The sequence below is a fragment of the Ornithorhynchus anatinus genome, chromosome 18 (assembly GCF_004115215.2).
Source record: "Ornithorhynchus anatinus isolate Pmale09 chromosome 18, mOrnAna1.pri.v4, whole genome shotgun sequence".
NCBI classification, from domain to species: Eukaryota; Metazoa; Chordata; class Mammalia; order Monotremata; family Ornithorhynchidae; genus Ornithorhynchus; species Ornithorhynchus anatinus.
Window position 1 is genome coordinate 6,054,771 of NC_041745.1, and position 26,183 is coordinate 6,080,953.

At 42.6% G+C, this 26,183-nt stretch overlaps 1 protein-coding gene across 4 annotated transcripts in view; it reads right to left on the bottom strand.

The window, feature by feature from the left end:
• The window catches only part of DSCAM (DS cell adhesion molecule), a 515,628-nt gene that overhangs the window by 152,421 nt on the left and 337,024 nt on the right, over positions 1-26,183 (bottom strand). For all 4 annotated transcript variants that reach the window (XM_029046622.2, XM_029046624.1, XM_029046620.1 and 1 more), the window contains 5 exons: positions 16,879-17,025; positions 12,700-12,978; positions 6,803-7,078; positions 3,683-3,979; positions 2,601-2,876 (listed from right to left, as the gene is read on the bottom strand). In XM_029046622.2, the coding sequence (XP_028902455.1) occupies positions 2,601-2,876; positions 3,683-3,979; positions 6,803-7,078; positions 12,700-12,978; positions 16,879-17,025 (1,275 nt within the window). The remainder of the gene's footprint in view (positions 1-2,600; positions 2,877-3,682; positions 3,980-6,802; positions 7,079-12,699; positions 12,979-16,878; positions 17,026-26,183) is intronic.

A 26,183-nucleotide genomic window follows, 5' to 3' on the forward strand; every position in this document is an offset into this window, starting at 1 on the left:
TCTTCCTCTTTACATAGAGGGAATTTTGAACTACTATGCAGAATTCATTAAAATAAAGTATTTATTTATAGTTTTTACCCAAACCTCAGGGATTTCCAGTAATCGAATAGTTTTAAAGGAATTGAATGAACACTCTAACCTTACTGTATACTTGGTTTGTTTATTAATTCACTGTATTAAGCATGGGCAATAACCTAATGGTGATACTTAGGAATAAGTCAGTAATAATTAAGTCAAAATTTAGATCTGTGAAAAATTGGCTCCAACTATCTGGAGAGCGGTTTGGTGACCTTGGGGGAGAGGAATTAGACAAAGTCAAGGCAAAATGCGATAGCCTCAGTTCTCTTCTGATCACTCCTTTCTCAAATTATTACAGGCCCAAAACATTAAATACACTGAGTTCTTGATGGGGGTGTCCTGCTAAAACATAAATCCTTGACTGCAGGCATCACATCTACTTACTCTATTGGACTCTTCCAGGCACCTGTGTCCAGAACTCTGCACACAGTAAGGGCTCAATAAATACAACTGACTTGATTTCTCTCACAGCTCGGTTCGAGGTGAACGTACGCTGTGCTACTCAACTTGCGCGACACTGTCTGCTTGCACATGACCATCACATCCTGAATTCTAACAGGCTTGCGGTACTGGGTGAATGCGCTGTAACCCCCTACAGATGTTTTTAGCCTCAATACATAATGAAAGCACATTTTCTGTCAGAACAGGAATCAGGATCAAGACACCAGCCTTTGCAAGTTATTTGAGAGGTCACTTAAGTGACTATTTGAGCTAGAAGAGACCAGATATGCCTCTTCCCTAACCGTTTCGGCCCTGGTTGCACATCCTGCACCGTGGCCAGTTTGACTTCCAGGTAACATGAGGGCTCAATAACTGGAGCTTGTCAGCTTCTTGAGGGTAGGGATTGTGTCTAGCGATTGATTCGAACTCTCCCAAGTGCTTAATACAGTGCTCTGCACACAGTAAATGCTTGATAAATACCACTGACTCAGGATAATAAATCACCCGGTTCCACAATTGCAAGCTGTGGGGGTGCAGTTAGAATTCAGCCACAGGCAGTGAGGGGTCGCTTAAGGTGCTGTATGGAAAAAATACAATACAACCTCCAAAGAATTGGAGCTAAGCCCTAAACTGAAAAAGGTTTTGTATTCATGTGTCTACGCCTTCTCCCTTGGTTCTGTGAAGCTTGAGAGGGCAACAGTATGCGATTGGCAGTCTAATAACATTTTCATACTTTTCTTTGGAAGTACAGTGGAGGATCTCTCAGATCTGTGAAAAAGAATAGTGTTCTAAATTGTTACATAAAGAAACAAAATTTCCCTGTCAATAAAAGGATTGAGTAAAGCTTTTAAAATCCCATGTGTATTCATAAGAGAAAAATCAAAGCATGAAGCACAAAAAATTGCTACCCATTGCTCAAAAGAGCCCTAATCAATCAATCCAAATCAAAGGAAATCTCAAATGATTTTGAGGACATACTGTAGAATAAAAGACATGCTGCAATCACCATGCTCTTCAGTGGTTACTAGCATAATTCCAAGTATTATTTTAACACTCAATTTAATTGACAAAAATAATTCAGAACTGGGAAGGATTTTTTTTTTTTTTTTACCAAATCGGGCCTTTAGATGAACATCAAATTCCCGATGAGGCTGGCTTGACCCAAGCATAGAAGTCATCTCGATCCATTATCGTAAATCATCCTCAATAGTAACAATAATAATTGTGGCATTTGTGAAGTACTGTTTACGTACCAAATACTGTGCTAAGCATTGGGGTAGATATTAGATGATCAGGTCAGGCACAGGCCCCATCCAACATGAGGCTCCTAGTCTACATAAAAGTTAGAACCGATGAAGAAACTGAGACCCAGGAGAGTTGAGTGACATGCCCAAGGTCACACGGCAGGCAAGTGGTACAGCTGAGATTAAGAAGCCGAGAATTCCTTCTTTAGGGCAAAGACTTTAGTATGAGAATTTATTCTGAAGAGGCCTATTAGGGCCTCAGCATCATGACAAGTGAGTGCAAGGCAGTTGCACATTCATACGGCTCTGGGATATTTGGCCAAGTCAGCTGTAGAGTCATTATCAAAGAACAGCTTTACTCCTACAGCTCATTAAATTCTCTGGGAAACAGTGACCTCCAAATCCCACTCTGTCTTTCTTCATTGTCACAACCTACATCAGAGGAGGGAGTATGATGAAGCGGTAGAGCACCGGTCTGAATGTCAAATGGCCTGGGTTCGAATCCAAGCTCTGCCGAGTGACCGTGGGCAACTCCTTTGACCTCTCTATCCCTCAAGCTGCCGCATCTACAAAATGAGGGCAAAACCCACCTCTCTTGAACTTACCTCACGAGGCTGTTGTGAGGACAATAATGAGACATAGTGTGAGAGCGCTTTGGGTACGGAAACACTAGACGGTAACTAAAGTGTTACTTTCCTTGAAACAAATCATTTATCATCACTAATCCACAGTTCATTCTCTACCCGCCACCTTATTTTTGGCAACTCTGGGCATCTGTGTTTCAGAGGAAGAGCCTGATCTGGTAAGGAGCGTCCCCGAGAGGAGTGTAACGATTACCTTTCACGGTGACGTGCACGCTCTGGCTGGTGGAGAGCTGAGGTTGTACTAGCACGTTGCACATGTACTCCCCCTCATCTACTTCCTTTTGCACATCCGAGAGTTTCAGCGTTCCATTGTTCTCAAATGCCACTTGACGGTGATTGAAGGGGAGAAGATTAGAGTTCTTGTACCATTTGATGGAGTAATACGGATAGCCAATCACACGGCAGTGAATGTACGTGTCCCGTCCTGCTATTGCTGTGATATTTTTCATTGGTCGAATGCTTGCAGGCCCTGAAGACACAGAAAGAAACTCTTGAAAATAATTTAAGGGTACACTCGTGAGGGAAAAATCAGCACTCTTTCCTCAAGGCTTAAATGCTGACGGTGGCTGAAAACTGTCTAGTACAAGTTAACATTTCTTCATTTTAAAAGCATTCTGCCTTTCAGTTGGTTGTGAAAGGTGATGCTTTTTGAGTCCCACCTCTGTCATTTCACAGCAAATAGACTGTGGATGGTGATATTAAAATATCACCAAATGCTCACTGTCAAATGTTTCTGACGTATGAGGTAAAGGATCATTCAGGCTAGGTTACAGTGCACAGCACTGCTAAATATTAAAATATGGGAATAAATGTATCAGATTGACACAGCAGATCAAATCTGTTATGAGAATGGGGATCGATGTCATGTCTGTTAAAAATGCAAGGTTAAATATCGTGTATATGCAGAATTATTATGAATGTAGGAAAACTGAAGTCAAGGACAAAAATAAGAAACATGCAGTGCAAAACCCAGAAAGTTAGTGGGGAGAGGAAAGATTAACTGGCCGGGCCGAGGGAGAGAAGCATCACAAGCTCCCTAAAAAGGAAAAAAAAAAAATCAAAATGCCGTTTCCAGAGTCACTCCATTCAGTGCAATTCCTGAGTCGAGAGAAGAGGGCAGGGAATGGGGGAGAGGGAATGGAAGTAAATTTTGGTATTCCAAGTCTCAGCCCAGTGCATGCAGAGAGACCTTCTTCTCCCCCTCAGTGAGTTATGTGTGTTTTTTTTTGTGGTTTTGTTTTTTTTTTGTTTTTGAGGAGCTGATTTGACAAGCACCTCTTACGTTTATTCGAGCCTGATAGAGGACAACTCCAGCAGAGTTGTTGGCAGTGCAGCGGTAGACTCCACCATCTCGGACCTGAGTGTTTGAGATATTCAGGTAGCTGACCACGTTGCCCTCGGAGGTGATGATCTGGCTGACCCGATGACTGCCGCCTTTGACAATGGGGTCGTCGTCTAGAGTCCACGTGATGGTAGGCAGTGGGGTGCCCTTCACGTTGCACATGAGGGAAACAGCTTCTCCTGGGCTCACTACCTTCTCGCTGAAGGCCGAAATTATTTTGGGAGTTCCGTCTGCCAAAAGGGAACAGAAATTGCCAAACTTTAGCAAAGTGACCCTGGTGGAAGGGACGATAACTGGATTACCTTGGCTTGTCACATAGTAAGCACTTACTACCGCAATTATCATTATACAAATAGTAATATAGCTAACCACATGCGACCATGTATGGCCTTAGTTGTCCTTCATCTTCTAAAAAGACAACACTGAGAATCCCACTTCATGGGTAACATTCATGTAACATTCACGAAAAGTGCAATAAAAAATACCTCCAGTGGGGCTGACAGTCACACTGGTCCCCCAGCCAATCGTCAAGACAAAGGCACACATATATATATACCTAATAATTCTTAGTTAACATAATTAACATTCATTATGCACCCACTAAGTGCTAGGCATATCTCTGATTTATGCTTTTTTTTAATATCCCAAGAGCAATTCAAAAAAGGCATATCCACAGAGTTGCACAATTACATAGAACACAACCAAGTGAAAGGGAAATTTTGGTTGCCACTTCCCCAGAGTCAGCAAGGTTACTGCCTCCAAGGCAGGTGAGGTCCTGTGTGTGGTGGGGGGAGGAGTGGGAGGGAGCAGGGGAAGGGGCAAATAAGGGGAGGAATGGGGAGAACATAGGAATCTAAATGCATAAGCACTGGTCCAGCCACCCCAGTAGTCCATCTCTGACAATGAAAACAGGATGCTTGGAGAAATAGTTTGATGCTGTCCTCCTTGTCGTCCACCCTCAAGGTTATGGTTGTGTCATCCAACATCTCTAACTTTTCTGACTACCTTCCTAATTTTCCTTTCAGTGACCTACTTGGAACCTTTTGTCCATGGATTTATCGCAGTCCTCTTGAACCGGATCATTGCAGCCTGCCCAAATTTCATAAGAATTAACTCCCCCGCCACTTTCTGAGTGAAGAATACTTTTTTTTCTACCCACCACCTTTATGTTTTACCTAGATGCCTCTTCATCTGGGAGTTGTTGACAATGGGTGTCCACAATTCACTGTTCACCCTGAACATACCCTTCATAATTCTGTAAACTTCAGTCAGATCCCATCTCAACTTTTATCTTTCCAGTCTGAAAAGTCCCAGCTCTTTCAGCCTCCCATCATTTTTTTTTTTTTATGGTATTTGTCTAGCACTTACTATGTGCCAGACACTGCAAATTCTCTCATGTGGAAACTCTACCTCTTATACCTTTCCCAAAGGACATGGTCTTGGTAAACTGTCCCCATATAACTAAACGGATCAGCACTGACTACCTCTGAAGGGGAAATCATTCAGAAGTGTCTCTTCACTGGACGGCCATCCAGAAATTCCATTGCCACACTCCGAACCTGCTAAAATACCCAAATCTTTGAGAAAGAACTGTATACCTAGTGTCCACGGTGCCAGTTACCTCTCTTGCCATTTTCCTCTTACACATATGGCACTATATTTTTTTAAACACCAACTCCTTGCTCTCTTGTTACCTCTCCCTTTCTTACATTAGCACTGTCATCTCTCACAAGACAAAAAAAAAAAGCAATGGGCTTTTTATCCTGAATGGAAACTGACACACGACCAATAAACCAGTCAATGTGCTCAGTATGCACCTCTAGCCGTTTTTTTTTTTTATTCCAGTGACAGGCTTTTGGGGAGATGAAAGCAGACATTATTTTCCCAGGGAGACCTGAGTGTCTTTGAAATCTTTCCTGCTGTCGCTCTCTGATAACCTGCACTCCCTCGACATCATTATAGATTATCAATATGCTCTTTAGGCTTTCTTAGTCATAGGAGATGGTTGCCAAGGTAACTAGGCACAGACAGGTAATCTCTTCTTTTCCTATAAAGACACTAAAAATAGTGGCTGTGCACGAGAGCCTCATTAGTGAACTGGCTCTGAACAAATTGATTACTTTCTGCACTTGATTATCATGTGCAACACTGTGTCAGTTACTTAATATGATCACCATGTCTTCAGCTGATTTCACCTCCAGCATGAAAAGCCCAGTGTGTCTGGAATGAAATGTGAGCAACTGAACAACTACATCAGCTCCACAACCCCTCGCCTCCTCTCACAGCATCTTAGCTCAAGTCAGAAAAGGGGCAGCTTGGAATGACCCTTTGATAGTAAACCCTTTAAAACTCATTTTCTTGGACATTTGAGCTTTCATTTTCCTCTGTGACTTGGCTGAAGCCATGTTTGGAAGTCCAGATGAATCTCATTTAAACTTTGAAGCTGGAGTTGGGGGAGGGGGGGTTTCAGGGTGATGGGCAGGACACCCGCTATGAGTTAGCGAGCCCCCTCTTCTGAACGAACTGACAACATGGAAGGCTACATAGCTGGAAGCAAACAACTATTGCAGGTTGGCAAAGCAAGGGGAGCATCACAGTCCAGATGCCCACCTCCCTCTCGGAACTCACAAGTGGTACCGACTGAAGCAGCTGAGTAGGTAGTTTTCAGTGATCCTCGACAAACACAAAATCTTGCCTAACTCTGCCAGGCTGACAGGGGGATGCCAATATCCAGGCCAAATGGCGGTCAAGAAATATAATTCTGACCACATACTCGAATGGCGATTTAAAGAGCTGGAAACCATCCAGATTGTTGGCAAATATCATTTGAGCATCTACGCAAATATCTTACCCTATAACTTTCCTTTCATGCTTCCTCCAATTTTCAGCCCATCTCTCATCCTGAATCAACCCTATACCCACCCTAACAGGAAGTAGGGCAAATAGATCATCTGGTCCAAATCAAGAGGAAGGAAGGATATGAGCTCGATTCACAACTTCTCTGCTTTCCAGACGCCATCGAGAACCACATTCTTCGAGCCAGGGCCACTCACCTTCCAGCACCACTTGAACATAGTCTTGAGCCGACATCTTGTCCTTGCGAACAAAACACTGGTAGGCTCCCCCATCGCTCTTGACCATGTGATCCATGATAAGGTTCTCGTGGTTAATTCCTGTAATTCTCACATTTTTTCCAGGGTTGAGGATTTCACCATTCCGATACCAGGAGAGTTCCTGCTCTTCAGTTCCGGTCACGCTACAGGATAAGGACACCTGACTGCCAACGCTGCTCTTAACTTTGCGTGGGCTGATTGTGGCTTTCAGTGGTTCTGGAGATTTTGGCACAGATAGAAAAGTAAGCTTGTACTCCAAATCACGGGTTATATATATATACATATATACACATATATATTTATATATACGTTTATATACACATTCTATAGATGCAAGTATAAAATCATAAACTCTCAAGGAATGTTCTTTGCAAGGCAAACCCACAATTTCAAACAGATGTCATTCAGATTCACTTAGGCAGCCATACTAAGATGTCCAAATCAATTGATTCCGACAAATTAGTCAGAATTTTATTTTACAAAAAACATTTTTGTAAGCTTTCTTCCCGCCTCTCCCCACTTCTTTCCTCCTAACTCTGGTGTACTAGGGATTAATTGCCTTCTTGCTAGACTCTTGAGCAACTAGAAAGTCTCCTTTTGCACTCGAGATAAAATATGTAGTACTTATAAGCAAATTAACGCAAAGTTTGTGGTCAATCATCTGGGTTTATCTACTTCAAATTTTTAGTTGATTGCAGCGGGGTTTTGCATTTTTCAGGGGGGTTGGAATTCAAGTTGTGTCCTCAAAAACAGTGTGAGTGCAAGCTGAGAATTTAAAGAGAGTTGTCCAAAGGATCCATGCTTACAGAGAGGATCGGAATTTTAAGCCAAGGCTATTTGGTCTAAAAATAAAGCAAAAGACACACCTCAACATCCTCTCTGACATCCTTTAAAATAAGCTTAAACCACCACCAGAGAGAGGGTGCTTTGCAACAGGACTTTTCACATAGAGTGGTTTCATGGTTAGTGGCTCATTATGGGCAGAGGACGTGTCTGCTAATTCTCCCTAACGCTTAGTAGAGTCCTCGGTACGTAGTAAGTGCTCAAGAAATACCAGTGATTGTGCAAGAGTGAGAGCTTTGACCAAGGCTATGGTAATTTCATTTCAACTTCCTGCATATGGCTGTCGCAACTCTCCTCCCCATTCTATTTTTATATTATGAGATCCCTGGCAGCCAGGGACCATGCCAATTCTCACCCATGTATTTTTTCCTAATGCTTAGTACAGTCCTTTACTCTCAGAAGGCACTGAATAAATGTCCTCCACTGATTAGGGACTCAGAAGACCTGAGGAAGACATTGCCTATACTCAGATGGTACCATGGGGTTCGGCTTAACATCTTTTTGCCTTATTTCTTCCCAGACCCCATCCAGACTGCTTCTATCTTGGATCAGGGAGGGTTGGACTCAAGATGATCCTCTCCCCCATTCACTGTTCTTGGATTTGACCTTTGAATTTGCTGACTTCAAAACAGGTAGTTTTTTTGTGGGGGGTGGGGGGAGTTGGGGGGGGGGGGTGGTTGTATGCCTCGACTTAAAATTCCTTTAGGAAAAGGATACTTTTGAAAATATTTTAACTGCACTGCCAAGATGAGGACCAATTTTCCTACGGCTTAGCTGGTTTGAGTGTTTTGTGTTTTTTTATGGTGTTTGTGCAGCGCTCACTATGTCTAACACTGCTCAAACCTCTGGGGTAGATCCAGGTTTACGAGGTTGGAAACAGTCCCTGTCCTGCATGGGGGTTTACAGTCTAGGTAGGAGAGAAAACAGGACAACTGAGGCACAGAGAAGTTTAGTGACTTGCCCGAGGTCACACAAAAAGCAATTGGCAGAGCCGGCATTACAACCTAGGTTCCCTGACTCCCAGGCCCGTACTCTATCCACTAGTCCATACTGCTTCTCGGTATTAATGGAAAAAGAATGGCAGGCAGTCTGGGGGCAGAGAAAACTGTTAACCATTGTCAATTATGAATAGTCAATATCTGAAGCAAATGGAATGAGGGACTGTGTTTGTTCTGCGTGAAGACGGCTGAACTGCATCTTTCAAATGCACATGTCTTAGTGGAAAGAGCACAGGCTTGGGAGTCAGAGGTTGTGGGTTCTAATCCAGGACTCTGCCTTGTAGCTGCTGTGTGACTTCAGGCAAGTCACTTCACTTCTCTGTGCCTCAGTTAGTTCATCTGTAAAATGGGGATTAAGACTGTGGGACAACCTGATTACCTTGTATCTACCCCAGCACTTAGAACAGTGCTTTGCACATGATAAGCACTTAACAAATACCATCATTATTATTATTAATTCCCAATCTGGATTGCTGGGGATTTTACATGATGATTTGGTGAGTGATTGGGCAAAAGATCCAATGGGATTATAGGTATATTATGGCTGCTTTAGGTAGTGGTCGATGCCCCATAAGCCCATCTGGCAGGGTGGCTGGGAAGGCGAGTTCAAAGGAAAGTTGTTCGAGGGCAAGGGGCAAGTCTCTCAATTCTACTGCCCTGTACTCTCCCAAGAGCTTAATATAGTGCTCAGCACACAGGAAGCACTCAAAAAATATTGTTGATTGTACACTGATGTGCATCTGAACGTTCAGACAGAACACTTCACACAGTGATGATTCTTGTCAAATTTTCTCTCTGGTTGAAGGAGGATGTCAAAAGACTGGGATATCTATTCATTAGGAAGAGCTCTTTGGCCTAAGGTTTGTCCTCTCTGGGCCTGAGACTGTCAGCGTGGCCTAGTGGAAAAACACAGGACTGGGAGCCAAGAAAACCAGGTTCTAGTCCTGGTTCCATCACCTGCCTGCTGTGTGACCTTAGGCAAGTTACTTGCCTTCTCTGTGCATCAGTTTCTGGATAATGGAGACTAAAAATCCTTTCTTTCTCCTCCCTTACACTGTAACTTCCATGTGGGACAGGGACTGTGCCTGATCTAATTATACTCTATCTACTCAAGGGTAAGCACAGGGCTAAGCACATAGTAAGCATGTAACATCACTGTAATTATGTAAACAACTGTAATTTATTTATTTAATGTTTGTACACCCTTCTAATTCTAGCTGTGCTACTGATCTGCACACAGTAAGTGTTCAATAAATACCACTGATTAATTGATCACTGTTGTTATTATTACTAGGCAAAAGGTAAGAAGAAATTGGACAATGGATAGTAGTGATAAATGAGAAGCAAAGCCGTTGTAGCCTTTTAAAAGCCTCAGGGGAAGCAATATGATCTAGTGGATAGAGCATGGGCCTGGGAGTCAGAAGGACCTAGGCTCTAATCCCAGCTCTGTCATTTGTCTGCTGAGGGACCTTGGGCAAGTCATTTAAGTTCTCTGTGTCTCAGTCACTTTATCTGTAAAACGGGCATTAAGACTGTGAACCCCATGTGAGACATGGACTGTGTCTAACCTGATTAGCTTGTATCTACTCCAGCGCTTAGTACAGTGCGTGGCACATAGTAAGCACTTAATTACCACAAAAAAGTATAAATACAGCTTCAGATGTGTAGTCAGATACTTAGCAGTTTCACTGAGAAAATAACACCTTCTGAGCAGTTCTGCAACCGACTCTTAGGTCAGTTGGTACTTGGGCATTAAATTGGAAAAGGTGAACCTTCAACCTCAATTCCAGTGCAGCGATGAGATTGTGGGTGGACCTTTTTTAACCGCCAAAGAACCTCTAAGACTAGAAATTATTCCTGAACAAATCCTTCCTGAAGGATGAAAAAACAAAAAAACCTCTTTCATCTGATGCTAGCAGGGAGGCTCAGCACAGCCTTCAGTCTAAAGGCAATCACATAGAATTCTTCAGCTGCATAAAGTAAAAAAAAAAAATTCTACTTTCCATGTCAATTGAGGACTGGCCTGAAGATGCATTTGACTTAATCTTTCTGGAGGTGAAGGGAAATCCTCCTCAATTCCCTGTCGCGACTTTGGCTGTAGACAGCTAAAATCTTCCTTCTTCTACTTCTTTCCCAACCTTACCCTGCCGGTTGGGTCCGGGGTTTCAGACGTTCATAAGCTGCAGACCTTTGCCCTTCTGTGACTCTCCACAAGTTTCTTCTGGGAGAGTCCAGCCATCTTGCTCAAGTAGTGTGAAAGCGAAGCAAAAGTAAAAGCCCTCCTCCAATCAATCAACTGATTAATTGAGAGCATTTATTAATAATTATGGTACCTGCTAAGTGCTTACTCTGTGCCAAGCACCGTTCTAAGCACTGGGGTCCATACAAGGAAATTAGGTTGGACACAGTCCCTGCCCCACATGTCTCTCACAGTCTTGATCCCCATTCTACAGATGAAGTAACTGAGGTACAGAAACTAAGTGATTCGCCCAAGGTCAAAGAGCAGACATGAGGCAGAGACAGAATTAGAACTCATGCCCTCTTACTCCCAGGTTCATGCTCCTTCCACTAGGCCACGCTGCTTACAGTGTTCAGAGGTTTATATCCTGAATGCTTTGGAGAGTCCAAAAGATTTAGAAGAAATGATCCTGCCACGAGGGAGCTTAAAGTCTAGCAGGGGCGTGTGAGAGGGGCAGATGAAAAGAGATAAGGGGGTTGGTGAGGAGAGAATGTAAGATATGTGCCCAAGTGCTGGGGGAGGGCGGAGGGGATGGGTGGAAGGGTAAGCCCTTAGACGGTGCAGAGAGGTTAATGTAGCAGCTAGGAGGATTTCAAGGGTTGGGGCGGGGATTAGGGATTACTTGGGGAAGGTCTCCCAAAGAAGAGGTGATCTCTGAAGGGTTTTGAACACGGGGAGAGCTGCGGACTGTCAGATCTGACGTGCGAGGGAGGTCGATGCAGGGAGAAGGATGCAAGCAAGAAAGCAATGGTGGGAGAGAAGAGAACAGGAAACAGCTGTAAACTCTTTAATGGAGGCTTTCAAAAGAAAGACGGGAGTAGGGAAATCACAGCAGGAACCCAACTGCCAACCTGGACAGGCCTCACGGTTTTGCTAGAAACCTTGGGGTGAGTATTTCCGTGAGGAGATTAACAGACACCATATTAGTAAGAAATAATGACTTACTAAGTGAATATTTACTTAGAGTCGGATTTAAAGAAGGTTTGGACATCAAAAGGGAAAGGCTAAGATTTCAAATCACAGAACCCCCAAATCCAACTCCTTCTACTTTGGCTACCCTCCCCATAAATACAGACGCACTGCATGTCCTCAGGCAGGCTTAGATCATAGGCAAGACCCAGCCACCACCAGCAGTGCCAGAGGGGAAAAATATCAAGGCCCTGGCAAAGCCCCTCCAAGAAAACTCTGGGAGTTAGACTCTGCCCAAAACAATAATAATAATGTTGGTATTTGTTAAGCACTTACTTTGTGCAGAGCACTGTTCTAAGTGCTGGGGTAGATACAGGGTAATCAGGTTGTCCCACGTGAGGCTCACAGACTTGATCCCCATTTTCCAGATGAGGGAACTGAGGCACAGAGAAGTTAAGTGACTTGCCGACAGTCACACAGCTGACAAGTGTGGTTGCTGGGAAATGGGGTGTCAGCCCCTTAACCTAGCAGGAAACAGAGGCTTCTCCTTCTCTCCCCTGAAAATTCCTCACCCACCCTCAGAGAGAGATCTAACCGGGTGTTTGAAAATACAAACCAGCTCCAACCAGAGACAGAGTGATTGTCTTGCAATTCGGGCCAATCTTATGAGCCCCGGGAGGAGAGTGGGAGAGACAATCACTCCCCTTGGCCCCAAGAACCCCAGGGGTTTAAACCTGCACCCCCAATCTCCTTCTCCCTAGAAATCGGCCAGGCTCAAAGAAAGAACAGAGGAGAGGTCAAAAGGAAGCCCGGAACTGAGGCCGGGGCCAAGCAAGAGACCCACTTACGTTTGACATAGAGACGTCCGATCACCTTGGCGGTTCCAAATCTGTTGGACACCTCGCACACGTAGCTGCCTGAGTCTGAAGGACGTGCGTTCTCGATCAGGAGCCCCGTCACGGTCCTCTGGAACCGCCCCACCAGCTCCAGAGGGGTGTTGTCCTTCAGCCAGCGGTAATCTGGATCAGGGTGTCCAAATGCTTTGCAGGGCAGCTCCACACGCTGTCCGGCCATGGCTTTACGGTGCTCAAACCCATCAAGCACAGATGGAGCTGAATTTGCTGGGTCTAGAAAGCAAGAGAGAGGTTTCAGGGGCAAAAAATTCACGAAGAGTTTGCTCAATTTTCCACAGGACTGGGCCCAGGCATTTTAGTTCTTGGGTCCTGGCCCGGATTGCACAGCCCCTTAAAAATAGCAGTAATAATAATATTAATACTGACACATATTAAGAACTTATTCTGTGCCAAGCACTGTACTTAGCACTGAGGTAGATACAAGATAATCAGGCCAGATACGAGTCCCTGGTCCACACAGGGCTTATGGTCTATGTAGGAGGTAGAACTGGTATTGCATCCTCCATTTACAGATGAGGAAACTGAGGCACAGAGAGGTTAGGTGACTTGGCACAGAGAGGTTAGGTGACTTGCCCCAGGTCACACAGTAGACAAGTAATGGATCCTGGATTATAACCCAGGTCTTCTGATGCCCAGATCTGTGCCCCTTCCATAAGGCCAAACCACTTCCACTTCTCTTTCACTCTTTGGAGTGATTTTGAGGGGCCCCACTCACCTAATAAGGGTGTACTCAGCACAGAGTCACCGGAATGAGGCTAGCACACCCCACCCCCGCCTTTTCTTCCTAACAGGCATTACCCCCAGCCTCCATCCCAGCAGCAGGGAATAAGGTTCCATTTATATCCACAACACAATGAAAATTTGTTATTCAAATCTGATCCTAGAGCTTGATGATGATGGTTCTTGTTAAGCACTTAGTACGGGCCAAGCACTGTTTTAAGTGCTGTGGTAGATACAGGGTAATCAGATCGTCCCACTGGAACTCAGTAGTTTGAATCCCCATTTTAAATATGAGGGAACTGAGGCACAGATAAGTTAAGTGCTTGCCCGAGTTCACACAGCAGACAAGTGGTGGAGCCGAGATTAGAACCCATGTCCTCTGACTCCCAAGCCTGTGCTCTTTCCACTAAAACACGCTGCTTCTCAACGTGCTGCAATCACTGCTACTGGCCATACCAATATGTGGCACCGTGGTTATCTATGTATACCTGGCAGAAATACAACCCTGCATATAAGTGGAATGATGCCTAGCAGATCCAAAAATTGTCCCGCTGAACAACTGAGAAGCAGCATGGCCTAGTGAAGAGAACACAGGCCTGGGAGTCAGAAGGACCTGGGTTCTAATCCCAGCTCTGCCCCTTGCCTGCTGTGTGACCTTGGGCAAGTTACTTCATTTCTCTGTGGCTGTTACCACATCTATAAAATGGGGATTAAAACTGCAAGGGTGCCGACAACCCTTGTATCTACTCCTGCGCTTAGTAGAATGCCAGACACATAGTAAGTGCTTAACAAATACCATTGAAAAAAAATAAATGCATAAGAATTCCCAACGGTAGTCAGTGCTCCAAGAATCCTTTTAGACAGTAAGCTCCTTGTGGCCAGGAAATGTGTGTTTAGTTTCTGTTGTACTTTCCCAAGTAGAACGTGTTGCCTTTAGAGGCGCTCAATAAATTCCAGTTTTTTTGGTGTCCTCCAGGACACACCAATGACTGGAAACCTACTGTCATCACAAGGGCAATTTGTACCTGTTTATAGTGTGAAGAATAACAGTGATAAAAATAATAATAATAATACTGGTGGTGGCATTTGTTAAGCATTTACTATGTGCCAAGCAGTACATTAAACACTGGGGAAGATACAAAATAATCAGATTGGACACAGTCCCTGTCTTATATGAGGCTCATAAAATTGAGGTTTGTTTCAAATTCCTCGAGACCCTATCTTTCATTTCATTTCATTACCTTGTCCCAGTTTCCTGGACGGCTTTGTCCACAGACAACACGTAATCATTCTGGCCTAATGGGAAGAGCACTGGTCTGGTAGTCAGGAGACGAGTTCTAATCCGGACTCTGCCCCTTGCCTGCTCTATGACCTTGGGCAAGTCACTTGCCTTCTCTGGTCCCCAGTTTTCTCATCTGTAAAATGGGGTTTCAACACCTGTTCTCCCTCCCTCCAGAGTGCGAGCCTTATATGTAATAGGGATCGTGTCCAATATTTTTAATCTAGCCCAAGGCTTAACACATAGTATGCACTTAAATACCACATAATCAAACCTTATTTGAGTTACACAAGCTTGTATCCTTGGGGAAGGTGAAGATTTGGTGAGATCCAACACTAATTCTCAAAACCAAAATCCAGCGCTTCTTAGTGCAAGATCCATCCCAAAGTTCCCCTCAGGCAAGGGTGAGCTAATCTCCATTATGCTTAGTTATTTATCTCTGCCAGACAGATTTCCTCCCCGAGTTGAAAAAAAGCAGAAATCCCACTCCTCAAGTTGGGCACTGAGGTTTTTCTTCACGTTTTAGCAAAATACAGTAGCCTTGGTGATGTAAAAGCAATCTCCAGTCATTTCATCAGTTTTTCAATGGGTGAGAGCATCCAATGAGTCGGGTGTTATTTGGGCCGAAGGGTGGACCGAATGCACCTTCCCCTGAACTGTGACATGGGGCACATGCCGCCTTCCTGCCCTGTATCAGGGGAGTGGTACACCGTGGTCCAGAATGGGATCAAGGAGCACTCGGGACCCCAAAATCTTTCCCGCTTGCTCTGGGCAAAGGCAATCCCCAACATTCTGTGCCTCGGATTTTGACAGATGGGAAAAGAAAACGGATCTATACTCAGAAGCCAAAAATAAATCCAAGTGACCTTTTCCCTCATTTCATTCAAATTTATTCAAATATGCGGCATGCACTCTGACATCCATATTATCCTCCTGGCAGAGATTATGGAATAGATTTTTGCTCCCAGCTCCTGTACCTAAGCTTCAGCTAGAAAACTACTGCCGTTGCCTTTTATCTACCTGCAATAAATTAAATAGCCAAGCAAGCTATATCAATGCTCATATCTAATGAAAGCCATTCTGAAAAAGCCCATTCAGACTTCTGTGAATTGGTAGTTGGCTGCAGGGTGCCGTCAGCAGGCACAAGAGAAAATTGAGGAGGTAAACATTCCAGGGAAACTGTTTCTGCCTTGAGTTTCCTTTGTGATCAGCAGAGATAGAAGTCCATTATGGTCTTCATGTTCTTTTCATTTCTTCAGTACCTTGTGAGAACACTGAGAATGGGCTGAAGCTGAGGAAACTGAGCAGTGGGACCCAAAAGATTGGCCTTTAGAGCATTTAGAGAAGCCTTCTGGAAGGGTGCAATTCCACAATTAAATGCATTCAAATATTTGGGCTTCATATGTATCGTATATGTCTAAGAAGGCCTCCCAAAGACACACACACACACACATTTTCAAAAATCAGGCTACAGTGAGGTCCTTTCTATGTCTATGAGGGAGGCTGGAAAGATGGATGGGAGACTGTCCCTGCTTTGTGCAACACTGGTTCTCCGTTTTCAAGCTGCCTCCAGGTGTCTATCTTCATGAAGCCTCAACTCGTGGGTGAACACATACACACACATCTCTCTCCATACACCCCTTACTAACATAGGATTGATTTCCTCTCCAAAATTCACATAATTCATTTCTCTGTTCACTAAAAACAAAAAGCGTATGAACACCAGAAGACCCTTCAGCTACTGACGGAATGCTAGGAAAGAAAGACCTGTCCCGTGGTGAGTGGAAGCTAGGAGGGCACACCCAGCCAAGGCCCAGAAGCTCTGACAGCAGTCGGGCCATATGGGTTAGAGAGAACGTTAGAGGTCGGGGAAGAGCCTGGAGGAGCCCAGAGAGAGCTCTCACTCTCACGCAAGACAAGCAAAAGGCATCAACAAGGCTGGGAAAAAACCCAATTGGGTTAAGGTGGTCAGAGGATTCAGTCCAACAGTGGTGTTCATTGAGTGCTTTACTTGAGCACTGTACTGAGCTTCGTAGGTCAGGTCCGTGGGAATCTAGCGATCTCTTCCAGAAGCCCAGCCACCCATCCCAAGAGTAGAAGTGACAGACATTTACCTGATACAAAAAGTCTAGCACTGTTGCTCTGTCGCGTTTCCCCAGTGTATCTGTGCCGTGTGATACATCGGTAGTTATACAATCCATCTTCATTCTGTACATCTTTAATATACAAGGCTCCCGTGGATGTGATGAGAAATCTAGATCCTGAAAGAGAGAACGAAGGAGTCGCTTGAAAAATACTGCACTTCAAAAACCAAAACGAAAAACTCTATCTCTGTTTTCTCTCCAAGGTGGTGCACAGCCAGATTCTGGTGTTCAGACTTCTTTCTGTGCCTATTTTGAACATCTCAAGTGATAGATTCAGTAACTGAAAAGGCTGGATAATTTACCCCGCTGTCTTCATTTAATTCTGCAAGTTCTCAAGTGAAAAATTCCTAATAAGTCATCCGCAAAGTACAAGTACACACTTCACGAGGCAGTCGCATGAACAGCTTTCTTCGCCTATATCTCTATGGTAGGTTCTGAACAATATTTGTCTTTAGAATAATTTTACTTACCTTGACCCTGGCAGGACTGGCCAGTGGCCCTGGTGCTAGGAAGGGAAGCAAACACGGAGGAAGAGCCTAAGCAGCCATAGAGTGAAGAGAATTGAAGGAAAAATCCATGCTGAAGCGCTCAATAAATACTATTGAATGAATGAATGCACCAATCAGCCCAACCCACACAAACCGGGTGCATGCGAATTTACACACAACACATATACGCACACAGGCACAGTGTGACTTTCAGCATGCACGAGATAAGTAGGGCGGATAAGAACAAATACTACATCTGCTGTTCCCACAACGACTCTAATGCCTTCCTAAAGGTTGGAAGCTTCCTCTCAGAGTACGGAAAGAGCTTATCTTGGGGTATAGCTAAGAAGATAGTGATTGGCCCCTTTTCATTTTCATATTCTATTTGTCTGCCCTGGAGTTAATAGGGTATTCATAACTTTTTCTGTTGTATACCTCCTTTCTCAAAAGAAAAACATCCCCCTCCATATGGTGTATTTCGGCAGAAGCATATTAATTATTATAATGGCTCCATCCAATTCCCCTATGTAGCGGGTTTCAGCACACTCCATGGGTGCTCTATAACTATTATGAAACAAAGGCAATAGAACAGCTGCGCATTAAGGTAATGGAAAATTACCATTTTGAGCTCTCAGAAAAACAGCCCACCAACTAAATCTTGCTTTTGTATGCCACTGTTGAAACAGAGAAATGTAAAAACAATCGCCTTCACCCATCTTGAAGACAATCTATCTCTTCTTCAAATCTAAAACCAAGTCCATTAAAGCTAATTCCAAGCAGAGGCAGAGACATTTTCATTTGCCTAAAATCTCTAGGTTTTAGAACTGTGGTTTCCTCCCACCTTTGATTATTTTTTGTTTTGTTTTGTTGGGCAGGGAAGGGTGGAATGCTTGCGCTTGGGAGAAATAAAAGCAGAACACTCTGAAGAGAAGTTTGATGATTCAGTTAACAACTTGGAAATCAGCTGAACAACAGTTAAGAGAAGAGTCTCATGGCAATTAGGTGACAGAATTTTCCCTGTAGGTGACCTAATCCATTCCTAACCACTATTTGGGTTGCTGCCTTCAGTGAATTTCCTTATCTGTGGTGTGAATTGGTTCTGAATGACTCAGGCTTTGGTTTCTCTGAGAAACTGTCCTGGAGGCCAAAAGATCTCATCATTCTCTTTTCCTCAGTTTTACTCTAAAGTTCTCTATACTTAATTAAATCAAAACTATTTGGCCATCTGGTTCTAAGAAAAATCTATCTCCTCCTTTCATGTGTACACACTTTGAAAACATGAATACACACACACACAATTATCGCAATCCAGAGTCCTCTGACAGTATCTGACAAAATACATTAGTGTGGATTCTTGGTATGGCTTATGAATTATAGTTCCCCAGAGAGGTGTGTGAGTGTATGGCTATATACACACAGCATTTAGCACAGTGTTTAACAAACACCACAAAAATAATGTTATATAAAAATGTGATTAATAATGGTATTGAGTATGTACTGTGGATAGAGAATAATACTAAGTGAGTTCTATGCAATAGGCAGACCTGATCCTCAAGGAGCTTACAACCTGGAAAAGGAGTCTGCAATCTAGTTTAAAATCATATATGTGTGCATGTATATGTATATATGCACACACCCATACACACACACACAGACCAAAAAAATATATACACACACATATTTGTCATGTGGGCATATACATTTTGATAAGTCTTTTCTTTATTTAAAAAATTTAGAATTGTTGTGAGAGGAACAAAGGTAAAAGGAATCATCCGCATAATAATAATATTGATGGTATTTGTTAAGCGCTTACTATGTGCCAAGCACTGTTCTAAGTGCTGGGATAGATACAAGGTAATCAGGTTATCCCACATGGTCTCACAGTCTTAGTCCCCATTTTATAGATGAGGTAACTGAGGCACAGTGAAGTTAAGTGACTTGCCCTAAGTCACACAGCTGTCAAGTGGCGGAGCTGGGATTAGAACCACGACCTCTGACTCCCAAGCCTGTGCTCTTTCCGCTAAGCCAAGCTGCTTCTCTAAAATCTAATTCGATGATGACATCAATTTTCCCCACTCTAGAAAAACATGCTAAGACTCTGGCAACCATTCTTTCAATGAAATATTAAATGCAATTATTTGAAAACAATTGCATATAAAACCTTTTATTTTTCAAATAACCCCACGGGATAGTTTTAACAATGGAACCGCTGAAAAGCCTCCCGGTGTTCCGTTATCCATGTAATTTGGCTTCACTCCTCAGAGCCCGACTGAAAGATGAATGTCAGTTGTCACTTGTCATATTATCCCACACAAAGTACCGCTCCCGTTGTACAATGGGTGTAATTGCAGTGCTAGGCATTTCTTTTTTCCTCTTTTGATATATTTTGCATACTTATGTAATCCTTTAATAATCGAAGCCTTTAAACTATCAAATAACAGGCAGAGATGACAAAAGGTAAGAACCGTACATGATTTCTGTCCCATTCCAAACGAGCAATGTTGCCATTAGGCCTGACGGGGCATCGCCGGCAACCACGTCTACATGGGGAAGCTTTTGTGCCAGGTGTTACACTAAGGGTTTAGAATGCCCCAGGAGGGAGAGCCTTATGCACTTCACACCCTGCTGGTCTCCAACGGGTGCTTTATTCTCCAGACACTTTAAACGTAATCACCCTCACACTGCTATGGCAAAAGTCTGCTTAATGTGCTAAATAGGGTTCCTTTAAATCCTTTAAGGAAACTTGTAACTCTTTTGGTCTGTTCACACACACCCCTCCGTTTTTAATTTAATTTTTTAATTCCACAATGTCACGAGTGATGGTTAAAGGTCAACTGGAGAGATAGAGGTGTTACCAATATTCCACTGCATATAAGGTGCCCCATCAGGTTTACCCATGCCACTCACATGTGTTTGTCTCTTGCAGTCCAGTCACAGGTGTGGCATCTACCCTCTTGCTCTCACAACCTACCCGGAGGTTCTTACTCAGAGAGAGCAGGCGACACTCACCCTCTCCCCATCACCCCTCCCTCACCCCTATAACCTTTCGGTTCATATCCGCAATTGATTTTCTTAGCTTTCTTCCCCCTCTAGTCTGTGAGCTCCTTATGGGCAGAGAACGTGACTATCAACTCCATTGTAGTGTACTCTCTCAAGTGCTCAGCACAGTGCTGTACATATAGTAAGCACTCAATAAGTACCACTAGTTGATCGGGAGCAACTCTGCTCTTGATGACATACTAGGGTGCTCTGTCTCCACTGCTCCCCTACCCCAAGATGTGGAAGGGGGGGGGGGGGAACCAAAAACAGTAGCTAAAAAAGAAAGATGTGATAACCCATTCCTTCTGCCTGTGCTTTAACCATGTCCGGTTTCAATTTAATGAAAGCAGCTAATTGACTAGCCTGCTTTCATCCATTCTTCAATAACAACAACAACAACAATAGTATTTGTTAAGCGCTTCCTATGTCCAAGCATTGAACTAAGCACTGGGGTGGATAAAAGGTAATCACATGGGACTCAGAGTCTAAGTAGGAGGGAGAACAGGTACTGAATCCCCATTTTAGAGATGAGGAAACTGTGACACTGAATAGTGCTAAGAAAAGTTTCAAGTATTTACTGAAAAATCAGTGAACTTCGCTCTTGAACAATAAGAAGGTGACAACCAAGATGATTTACTTCATTTCGGCAGTCATTTTCTTGTTCTAAAATAGAATTTGAAACAGCTTGAAAACAATAAAAATTTCTCAGATTAAGCATTTAGAGCAAAGAGAGGCAGCGTGCCCAGTGGATAAGGAGTGCGGGGCTGGGAGTCTACTTGTGGCTCTGCACTGTGACCACGGGCAAGTCTCTTAAATTCTCTGTGCCTCAGTTACCTCATCTGTAAAATAGATGTTAATACTATGAACCCCACGTGGGACCTGCTTATCTTGGATCTACCCTAGAGTTTAGTACAGTACCGGGCACAAAGTAGGCAGTAACAAATGCCATTTAAAATGAATAGAGAGAGAGAGAGATACAATGAGGTTAGGCAATGGGTTCAGTCTCCAACTAATTCACAGACTCAGAGACTGTTTCTACTATTGCAAAATGAAGGACATTACTTGCCCAGGAACGCACGAGGCATTGGCCCTCGTGAATCCTTTTTCAAAGCCTCATTTTCAGAGGGGATTTTCCAAATCATTTACTGTGCCCACATGCTGCCGGTGGAGAAATTACTGCTGGGCAAGTCCTTGCTGACTAAGCCAAGTAGGAAATACAGCTTTTACAATTTGTGGGCCGTGGCCCAAACTCACCTTCACCTGCAGTAGAGACTGATTGAGTGATTGAGTTCTTTGGAAGAATACGACAGTAGCAGAACACGAGTTCCCTGACCTTGAAGAGCCCTCAATATAATGGAGAAGACAAAGAGTAATAATAACTGTGGTATTTATTAAGCGCTTACTATGTGCCAGGCACTATGCTAAGCACTGGGGTAGATACAGGCAAATAGGTTTATTGTGATGGTATTTGTTAAGTACTTACTGTGTGCCAAGCACTGTTCTAAGCACTGATAGATAAAGGGCAATCAGGTTGTCCTATGTGGGGCTCACACTTTTAATCTCCATTTTTTCAGATGAGGTAACTGAGTCCCAGAGAAGTTAAGTGACTTGCTGAAGATCACCCAGCAGTCAAGATGTGGAGACGGGATTAGAACCCATGACCTTCTGACTTCCAGGCCCGTTCTCTATCCAATATGCCGTGCTGCTTAAAATTAATTTAGAAATAGCACAAATAGGGGAAAGAACAAGGATATCAGGAAGTAAAAACAGAAAAGTGTCAAAAAGCTGAAGGAATATCACAGTATGGGAAGACATATACATAAACAAAAATATGTATCCATGAGAGGAGTAATATATATGTGCTTAGAAGAAATTGAAACAAATCAAAATTCCTACTTTTAAATAAATGAATGCCCTTTTGGAAATGAATAATAGCAGGGGACAATGGCAAATTTACTACTTTTGAACTTCTAGAAGATGTCTTCTTTTTATGCCTTAATTGCTTGTTTTACTAATTTCAGGTTTCTGCCCTGAATAACCCCTTGACACTATTAAAGTTTAGCTCCAATTGCAAATTGTGAATTAATGCTTTAATGCAATTAGGAGTCACAAAAACAATCATAAAATCTGTTCTATGTAAGAGTTATTTCATCCATTAATGTGTAACAAAGAATTAAAATGAAGTCTTAGAAATAAAGTTGGGTGGCCCGTATGGATTTCACCGATGAAATAATCCCTGTGCATATTAGGTAAAATATTTTTTACAAGTTTTTTTCATGGAGTTAATGAAAAATATGTTAAGAAAATGAGCATTTTGAAAGGCTTTATTAATTACTTTTTTATTTTGCATGCAGACTTTTTTTTCCTTGTCAGCTATACTGTTCAATTTTAATGGAGGTTTTTAATCAAGGTTTAAGAAGCACATTTGATTTTCACCTAGTGGGAAACAGCTCTTACAGTTTATGTTACAGTGATCTAAATTGGGCTAATAGAAATTAAGAGCAGATGGTTGCTTTAATAAGATGCCAAATGGTATCACAGTACAACTAAACTTTTGTCAGCTGTGCCTGCCACCTCCAATTGGCAAATACTGTTTAGTGGAACTGAGCTTCATACTAAACTATTTTTGATGACACTGTTCACGGATCATAATCAATCAAATCAATCGGTCAGTGGCATCTGTTGAGAGAGTTAAATGAGAAGCATTGTATCCTCATTGGCAGGTAGGTTTACCAACCCTAGTGTACTGTATTCTCCTCGGGGCTTCATACAGGGCACCTCACACTGTAAGCGCTCAATCAACATCATCAGTTGATCACTAAGCACACTGGAGCATACCACAGAAGGAAGACACTTGCTGCCTGTCCACAAGGAACTCCCAATCTAATGGGAAGACTGAAGAACAAAAGGCATTAGACTCTAAATACCCATGGAGTATATTTTAAATGAGGATGTTAAATCAAAGAGAAAAAACTCCTTAAATTGAGAAATAAAAGTACTACACTTTAGCACACTTTTAAAGAAAATGTCTCTTAAGTCTGTCCACACCTTGATTATATTTTACCACTTGGCTTTGTTCTTAGAATAAGTTACATAACCTGTAAATGCACCAGACTGGTAATGAATCATGACTTGATGAATTGATTTTGGGAACAGAACCAGGCAGAAAGGGGAAAACAACTGAGGCAGATTGAGCAGAGAAGATAAAGTGTCCAGATTTACTAGAAGTGTGCTATTAATGGGTCAGAGCAATGACCTGTCCAACATAGTATTATGCCTTGACAGTGTCAGTATGATGTCTGGAGAGTCTTGGGATATTTTTCTCCATGATTCTGAACCAAATATTTACAGATGTGTGCTCTAACAACCCCATCCTTTCCACAACAATTATTATACCATTATTATTACTAATTATTGACACCCGTTAAGTGCTTGCTTTGTGCAAGCAGCATTTTCTGTTTATTGGCATCTGTGTTTTAAGGATCCTGAACAGATACTTCCTAAGCAGAACTGAGACCTGGGAGCCTGATATGTTTTTGGTGGCAAATTAGAGCCATATCCACTATGGGAAGCCAAGAGACAGTAGTGCTGGTCTTATTTTTGTCCAACTACTGTGCCATCCAAGGACTGATTATTCCAAACCACCCTCACTGGCTCCTGGCAAAACTGACTGACATGGGAGGAAGGGATTAGGGAGAGGAAAGAACAGAATTCCTTGGGATTTCGCCCATTAGGTACCAACAAATGTAACAAGTTTCCCTGGACAAAACTACCTAGAAGACTCTTTTTCAATGCAGAACAAATGAGGATGGTAAAGCACTTTCAAGTCTCACTTCAATTTGCAGTCAGTGAAATCATTTTGTGGATATTGGAAGAGACTCATCAGTTTTATTTCTGTTTCCTCTGTTTGTTTTCACTTGGGACTTATAGTGGAATTTTTATTCTCCCATGATTGTCCATCCTATTGGTACCTATCGTACTGGGCGATTCAACTGCAGCTGTGAGACAGTTTCATCTTAAAGGATGGAAATGTCTAAGAGAGGGAGTGAAAAGGCAGCATGAAAAGATTCAGTGTCAATGCATCACTGGTGCCAATGAGGTAGTGTTGGAAGTCACAGATGGCTAGATATCGACCACACTTTCAGCTCAAATCATACAAAACTGCAGGTGTACTGAGGTTAGAATGTTTGAGTTTCATGTGGCTTGATCAAGCAAGAACCAGGAGTAACAGAGATGGTGAATGCTACCTAAGTTTCCAAGAAGCCAATCTGTCTCAATGACTGAATTTGTCACGCAAGGGCAAAAAAAGGGCATCAACACTTCAAAAGATTCCTTGGAGATGGTCAGAATATTAATAGCATTCTCTGGGGCAGGGGTGGGCAGTGAAGGGGGTCAAGCTTTCGGAGCTAGCTGCTAGGCTGTGCTGTGAGCGGCATTGATTATTACAACTACAAAGGAAGCAACTGAATTTTTAAAATAACGTCTGGTTTTTGATGGGCTTTGATAAAGCAGAGTTCACATATCACGCATGGAGGTTTCTCGAAGGAGTTAAAATAGCTTTTCCTTCGGTCACGTTTATATATACAGATCTAACTACGCAGTTCTCTTTCAAAATATACTTGAGCCATATGTCTTTATCTACACAGACACACACACCACACACACAAATATACATATATGTGTGTGAGAGAGAGTGACTGTGTGTGTACTATAGATAGATAGAAAAAAGGGCTCCATCGGAACAATGTCCCATAAGGCCCAGAATTTTATTTCTAACAGTGGAACTCAAAGATATTTTCCTATAAAATGTGCAACGCTAGTTACATAAAAGTAGAGTGACTGGCACATTTAAAGATCCCTTTATATCAACAAAAACTTCTGAATCCAAGTTAATCAATAGAATTTATTGAACACTTGTACTATGTGCACAGCACTGTACGAAGCACTTAGGAGAGTACAATAAAGTAAACCCTCAAATAGCTGAGAAAATAAAACATAAGCAGGGGCGTCTCTAGATTTGTACCAATTTGTACATTCCAAGCGCTTAGTACAGTACTCTGTACATAGTAAGCGCTCAATAAATACTATTGAATGGATTGTGAGCCCCACGTGGGACAGGGACTGTGTCCAACCTGATTAAAATGTACCTATCCCAGCACTTAGAATAGTCCTGGACACATAGTAAGTGTTTAACAAATATCATAATTATTAATGAGAGACACAGTAACTCTACTGCATTGTTCTCTCCTAAGCACCTAGAACAGAATACACAGTAAGCGCTCAAATACCTCTGACTGACCAATCGATTCACATAGCAGGAACACTCCATTTCTTAGGAACTATCATTAGCTTTAAAGTTTAAAATACAGTTACCTTATATCCAGAGTACTTTAAATACTAACACTTACTATTTAAGTGTTAGGATACTTTTTAAGTATACTTGTTAGGATACCTAGGATACTTTTTAGGCCTACCAGCATTACTAGAGCACTAAGAAAAGCACTGCCAGAAACTGAATAATAGCAGTATTAGGCTAAATCAATTATAGTTGCTACAGTTTAATAGCTTCACATGCCTTAAACATGATGCAAGAAATTCATTTTGCTTTAGAACATCTCTCAGGTAGATGCAAACTGGACCATTTAGATTAGGATAAGTGAGCCATCTGAAATTGAAAAAGGTTTTAAATATTTTTTCAGTTCTAAAATGAGAGGAATAAGTTCTTAGAAAACCCTGTTAAGGAAGGCT